Source organism: Camelina sativa, chromosome 15 (genome assembly GCF_000633955.1).
Source record: "Camelina sativa cultivar DH55 chromosome 15, Cs, whole genome shotgun sequence".
In the NCBI taxonomy this organism is placed as follows: Eukaryota; Viridiplantae; Streptophyta; class Magnoliopsida; order Brassicales; family Brassicaceae; genus Camelina; species Camelina sativa.
The window spans coordinates 13645323-13653026 of NC_025699.1; the positions used below are offsets into that span (position 1 = coordinate 13645323).

Consider the following 7704-nt stretch of genomic DNA (forward strand, 5'->3'; position numbering starts at 1 on the left):
AAGGGCAAGTAACATCGGGCAAGAGTCAGGAGTAAATCCGATTCTAAGCTATTGTTCAGTTAGTCATTTTGAGAAGCACAATTCTCTGTAATTAGCCACCTGGCTTATAACGGTTATATTGTAATTCGACGATCTTTGACTATCTTAATAAAAGTCCTTTGTTTCACCCTTTCTATTATATCATCCTCGAGCTAGTAGCTATACTAGTTCAACAGTTGTGATATTAGCCAATAGCCACAAATATTAGTATGGAGTGCAGCAAAAAAAGATTCAAGATATTCAAAACCTCCATAAAAATTTAAGCTAAGCTCATGTTTAGAGTTTTCTGTCTTAACACATATCAAATGGAACTTGCTACATTAATAATTGTGATCACTACTGTTATTATTAAAGTATATGATTATGCATGTAGACACATAATACACATAGATACAATGAAGATACCAAACTCTCTCTGCTCCCAACCAAACCAAAAAAAACAAAAAAAAAGCAACTAAACAAAACTGAAAATTCATATCTAAACATTTTATTAATTATTAGTAATTACTCATTATTATCATACTCTCTCTTTTTTGTTTTTTAATATATATTTAATTATCATTTTCATCAGACATCATCTCCAAGGCTCTGCACTCACTGCTACAGAAGGCTCTATCTCCCCTACAATTAAAATCATCAAAATCACCAAATTAATTAGCCAACCAAAATTTTACAAAAGTTTCACATAATTTGTTATGTTAAAAAAAAAAAAAAGTATAATGAAAAAGGCCAAACCAAACCTGTACATGAAAATGTCATCACGAGGACCAAGACTCTTCTTACAGTTACAGCAACTACTGAGAAAGCTGTCGGGTGGGGAACAATCCGAATCCGATTCGTTAACCGGGTCGGAGCTTCGAAAGAACACGACGCCCGGTTGGCTCTCCACGATGCAGTTATCGAATATATGAATGGTTCTCGGGTTAGGCCCGTGACATGTCACGCATGTGTAATCCTCAGATAGCTCCATATCGCTGGCCGAGAAGTAGCCGGAGAGTACCCGGGGCGACCCGAGACCCGACCCGGAAGTTGGTTTCTTCGTCGACTCCGGTTGAGAGTTCCTCGTTTTGATCCCGAAGTCCGACGAGGAGCGTGGAGAATCATCCGGGACCCGGATCCGAAGCTGTGACCCGAATAGGATTGTTCCGGATCCGGGTTCGGAGTTCTCGTCTTGGATGAGAGAGTCGACGATGGCAAGTCCGATTCTTCTGGGTTCGGGTTTCAGATGGGTTTCTTGGAGTTTCGGGTTGTCGGATCCGAACGGGTTTTTCAAAACGGAGAAAGGTTTGGTGTCGAGGATCGAAGTCGGGCTCGCGACAGCGTCGTTTTCAGTGAAGCTTTTGAAGCTACTGAAAGCTGTGAAGAGCCTTGGAAACGGCGTCGGTTTACTCTGTTTTTGATTCGTCTGGTTCTGGTTCGTATCCGCCATTAAAGCTTGCTTGCTTCTTGATCTCTTCTTTAGCATAACTCACTGCTCAACTACACCACACAACAACAACAACAACAAAAATCACAACTTTATAACTCAATTAAGCATAAAAATCAAAACTTTATAACTTCAACTACACATAAAAGTCATAACTTTGTAACTCAATTATGGAAATACAAACTCAATTAAGCATAAAAATCATAATTTTGTTACTCACTAAGCATAAAAATCACAACTTTTATAACTCAATTATGCAAACAAAAATCATAACTTCATAACTCAATTATGCAAATACAAACCATAACTTTGTAACTCAACTAGGCAAAAGAACATAACTTTTGAACTCAATTGAACTAACCTCGAAGATTGTGGAAGTTTTACAGAGAAAGATAAAGCTTAATGCAATTCTGTTGCCTCCATGATTTGGTAAGAAAATGAAAGTGTCACAAAGAGAAACTAAAATGAGAAAGAAAAAAATATTATAAAAAAGGAAAAAGTAACTGAAAAGATTTTTATAATTGTTTGTAACTCCCGAGTTTCTCGCACTTTCTTGCTAAAACTTTGTTTATTTTTATTTTCTCAAGTGTGTAACAACAACATGAAACGTTAACACTAGAGATTGGAGAAAGAAGAAGAAGAAACAAACAAACAAACAAAAGCAAGAATTATTGATCCGTTTGTTTTTGTAATTTTGTTTGCTTTTTTAATACAATTTTTTGTGTGTGTGGGTTTGTGTTGTTGGAGTAGTGGGGTTATAGTTTCGATGAACTGAGAAAAGAAGAAAATTATAAAACAGCAGCCCCACTGATTCTCTTCTCTACCATATCCTCAAAATTCGCCATGAAGTTTCATAGCAGAAGAAACAGAGAGAGCACTAAAGAGACACACTCACCCACTTAGCTCTTTGTATGAAATTAATAATATATTTATACTAATATACACACAGTTTTGCATTTATATCCGTCTGTATAATTCTGTGTATAAGTAATCATATATAGAGAGTGAGAGATTGTTTTTGAAGAATCAGTGGGTGAAGATATAAAACCACTCGAAGCTTTTTTTTTTTTTTTTTAGCAGTGGAACTACCTAAATTCGATTATTTATTTTTTATATGTATTTGTCTTTTATTCTTTTCTGATTTATTGTTTTTTTGCTTTTGGGTATGCCAAGGAACCACTCACGTCGTTTTCTACTGACCCTTTCGTCTTTTATATTTTCTTTTGGATTTTTCTTTTAGTTTTCTTTCTATATTCTTTTTTCTTTTTAATTTATTGTATAGAAAACGGAAACTTTAGGAATTTAATGAAAAACAAGTTGGAAATAGAACTTACTATTATGTTGTCAAAAAGAGAAAAAAGCTGTTGGTAACACTCGTGTATATGTTGCATTTGCATATCGTACGGGTTACGAGTAATCTAACAATGGAATGGAGTACAACACAAAACGTTTAGGGGATAATAATAATATAATATATATGGATGATAATATGATATTAGAAGTATATGATATAATCTTTTGTAGTTTACTTAGGAATTCACTATATATATACTATTTAAAACGTTTTAAATAGCAGAAGTTCGCAAAGTTGTTTACGTCTTGCATGTCATTTAATTTAGAGGCATATGTACCTTCTCACGTAATTGTCTATCACTGTTAAGCCTGTTAGGTAACAACAGTACATAATTAGAAGGTGGGAATGACAAAGGTATTCAAGACACGTTTTTAGTAGATGCAAATGTGGAAAACTGGAAATAAAAAATCTCATTCTAGTTCAAGTTCAAAAGTTCATGTAAAGTTAGGGATGAGACAGAAACGAGAGAGCTTTGGTTTATAAAATCATGTTTTAATTAAAACAAAAATGAAACAGAGAACGAAAACGAATTGAATAAGAAATTACCCAAAACAATGATTTTAGATTTAGTACAAGGCTTTTGAGATGGTTTTATCATGTCTTTTAAGAATTGAAGTCTTTCCACGGCTTCTCAAGTTACCAAAATTTGTAACAAGATAGAGGAGCAATTAGGTAACTCATATAAACACGCAAGTAGCTTTCTCAACGGGAGACAAATCGAGATGATGATTACGAGAACTTTTGGTTATCTTTATTGTAGATACAAAAATAATTTACGATCATTATATGACAAAATTTATTTGTGTAATGATTTTATGGTACGTCGTGGTGATGATGACTATATTGTTAGCATGGGAGTGTGGGTGGGGAGTGGACTTGGTCGCTCAGAATCGAAATGGAATGAGATACGATCATACGTACGAATATATTTCACAATCTTAACTGAATATCTCTTTTGCTTTCATAGCTGGCTAGTCTCTTTGGGTGGACACTACACACACTTGCTATATATGTATAACACGAAGAAAATAATTAACGTTACTTTAAACCAAACTAGTGGTATAACATATTTGTATATTATACTATTGTTAATATATTAGTAACGCATTACCTTTTGTTATTTTAGCCATTTTTTTATTTGAGATTTTCTCACTCTCTCTTTTATAATAAGTATCATTTTGATATTTTCACACAATTTTATCAAGTTTAATTTTTTCTAATATTCTTTAAACTCAAATTAATTTTGGGTATTTTCTATGTATTTGAGATTAAATTAGTTGATATTCTCTCACTCTCTCTTTTATAATAAGTATCATCTTGATATTTTCACACAAAATTATCAAAGTATATATTTTAAATATAAAATAGAAAGTATCACTTATTCTCTTTAACCAAACATCACTCCGTGGTTGGTTACTCTACCAGGAGGATAAGCAGGGGCGGATCTACAGCCAAAGGGGGTGGGGCACATGCCCACACTCATTTTAATAATTATTCAGTTAGGTTTTGTTGTAATGTATTTGATAGCTCATTTGGAGAGGAGTGCCCTATATCCTGTCTTAGGACCAGGTTCAAATCCCCTCATCTGCATTTATTTTCCATTTTATTGTTTATCCTCAATGTTTTGCCTTACTAGTGCCCCACATAATTTTTGATCCTGGATCTGCCACTGAGGATAAGTGTATGTAAACATGCAGTCATGCATGTTGGTTGGATCTTCCATCCGTTCATTCATTCGATTACAAATCAAGAAATGGAGTTCACTCTTGAACGCCTCCAACCTCCTCATATTGTGTTATTGAATTAAATTAATTACTAATCAAAGTTGCGATCTTATTTTTGACAAGCTGTTCGAATGAGTAGTGTGATTCTGTAGACTTTTTGGAAACCATTGTACACATTACTAAACTTTCGTAATTTTTAGATAGAAAAAGTTTCCACATTTACCTAAAAGTTTCAATTACCATTTATGAACTTGATTACTGTTTACTTGCATATTTGTGTGTGTTGTGACTGTTTTCCATTATACAACTTAATGGAAAGAATAAAAATAAACTATTCGAATTTACCAATCACAGTTGAGGGACAGGAGATCAAGAATAGGTTTAAGCAGTGTTTTTGCAAACTTGATCATCATAAAATTTGACTATAATAGTGTGAAGTCACTCACAGTGGAGAACTGATGAAGCATCATGAGTCGTGTCATGGCTCGTGAACACAATCCATCATATCATCGTGACCGTCCATGAGATCAGAATCTAATCTCTCTGTTGCTGTCAGGACAAAGGAGCCCACTCTTTTAAGAATTATAAGATATAGGGTCCCCTAATATATATGTATAAACCCCTCTGAAGNCCAGGAGGATAAGCAGGGGCGGATCTACAGCCAAAGGGGGTGGGGCACATGCCCACACTCATTTTAATAATTATTCAGTTAGGTTTTGTTGTAATGTATTTGATAGCTCATTTGGAGAGGAGTGCCCTATATCCTGTCTTAGGACCAGGTTCAAATCCCCTCATCTGCATTTATTTTCCATTTTATTGTTTATCCTCAATGTTTTGCCTTACTAGTGCCCCACATAATTTTTGATCCTGGATCTGCCACTGAGGATAAGTGTATGTAAACATGCAGTCATGCATGTTGGTTGGATCTTCCATCCGTTCATTCATTCGATTACAAATCAAGAAATGGAGTTCACTCTTGAACGCCTCCAACCTCCTCATATTGTGTTATTGAATTAAATTAATTACTAATCAAAGTTGCGATCTTATTTTTGACAAGCTGTTCGAATGAGTAGTGTGATTCTGTAGACTTTTTGGAAACCATTGTACACATTACTAAACTTTCGTAATTTTTAGATAGAAAAAGTTTCCACATTTACCTAAAAGTTTCAATTACCATTTATGAACTTGATTACTGTTTACTTGCATATTTGTGTGTGTTGTGACTGTTTTCCATTATACAACTTAATGGAAAGAATAAAAATAAACTATTCGAATTTACCAATCACAGTTGAGGGACAGGAGATCAAGAATAGGTTTAAGCAGTGTTTTTGCAAACTTGATCATCATAAAATTTGACTATAATAGTGTGAAGTCACTCACAGTGGAGAACTGATGAAGCATCATGAGTCGTGTCATGGCTCGTGAACACAATCCATCATATCATCGTGACCGTCCATGAGATCAGAATCTAATCTCTCTGTTGCTGTCAGGACAAAGGAGCCCACTCTTTTAAGAATTATAAGATATAGGGTCCCCTAATATATATGTATAAACCCCTCTGAAGGCACTAAGAGTTGGCCTCCACACGTCGAGTGAGTTAAGGGACCATATAAGCTCACATCAGCATTCACTGCTTCATGTCGCATCATCTATCTTTTACGCAGAAGAAAGTAAAAATAATAATAATAAGAGAGGTAATAATGGTTTATGGAAGAGGCGTGACCACACACGATGAATACAATTTTGCAATTAAGATTTTGGACTTACTCGTTGATTAAGAGGTGGGTTTGTTGGGATTTAATTTGGTTAGAACTTAATAATATTAATGTTGGAAATAAAATAAAGAACAAGTGCGTTAGTTACACAATTAAAGTTGTGATGTGTTTGTGGCGTGTCCATCAGCTTTTCAGTATCGGTGTTCCAATTACAGTCTCTTGACTTTTTTTTTATTTCAAATTAACATGAGAGTTTGTTTTGAAATGACAAGCAGAAATCAAGAAAATTGACTAATTATTTCGTTTTTCTTTTTAATTTTAGATCTTAACTATAAAGTGACTAAAATCTTAGGCAAATAAAAACACTTGCCAACCAATCTATAATGACATTTATATCATTTCCAAATTATAAACTGACTAAGTCTTGAATCCTACATCATACCAATAATATAAAAAGAACGAATCCTGTGTTTTTTCTTCTTACAATTAAGTTGACGTTTCTTTACAATACTGTCTAAAAAAGAATTGGTATAGTTAGCATGCCATTAAGTAGTAACTTTAGTCCTCATTTTTTGTTTCTATCCGATCATTATGAAATTTAAACATCACAAACTAAGAAATACAAATATTAAATCTTCGTAATTAACAAACTGTATCACCAGTCGATAACTTACTACAAAATCTCGTGTCACCACTAGCCAACGCATATGTTCGATTTATGCAAAGTTTAAGGATGGTATATGTAAGATCAAAGATTTATTATGTACAGTACGTATATAGAAGTAGTTGAATATGATATAAGTTTTGACACATTTAAGATTTGATAGGACAAGAAATGTAAAAACATAAATCAATATGATTTTGACGACACTATACGTGACTTCTGTTCAAGACGCATGCGTGCTCCTTGCTATTTCTCAAAGACTTTCACACACTTTTTTTTTTTTCGTATTTCTTACAGTATAATTAAATACATGGACCAACTCTGACGTTCCAAATATACACTGTTTTTGTTTTTGTTTTTTAATGTATAGTGTATATAATGCATCCGACATGTATAATGCCGAATATTTGCTATTCTGTAATAGATACCGCCATGCCAGTGACGTATTTGTATAGATTCAGTGGAGAAAAAATTTAGAACTGTCATAAACTATTTTTGTTGAGCTACACAGTAAAAAAATTATTATTGCATTGGACAAACCCTCCGGTAACTTTTTTATTTTTCCCCCAAACTTATTAGGACGTTAAGAGATTACAACTGTTATAGAGTTTCATCAACCTTTTCACGTAGGCAAGCAAACAAGAAAAAACAATTAAGAAAGATAAATTAAAGAGTCACCATAGACACACGACACGACTTATACATGATAAAGAACATGGAGACAAAAGGCATGCCGTCCATCATTTGTTGCCGTAAACATCTTTGTCTCCGTAAACCAAATG

General features: G+C 33.8%; 1 protein-coding gene across 1 annotated transcript; it reads right to left on the bottom strand.

The window, feature by feature from the left end:
- Positions 583-2531, bottom strand: LOC104746710 (protein MARD1-like). The gene is made up of 3 exons (XM_010468238.2): positions 1827-2531; positions 780-1518; positions 583-660 (listed from the first exon to the last, which is right to left on the bottom strand). The coding sequence occupies exons 2-3, from the start codon at positions 1502-1504 to the stop codon at positions 591-593; spliced, it is 795 nt and encodes a 264-aa protein (XP_010466540.1). The 5' UTR covers positions 1505-1518; positions 1827-2531; the 3' UTR covers positions 583-590.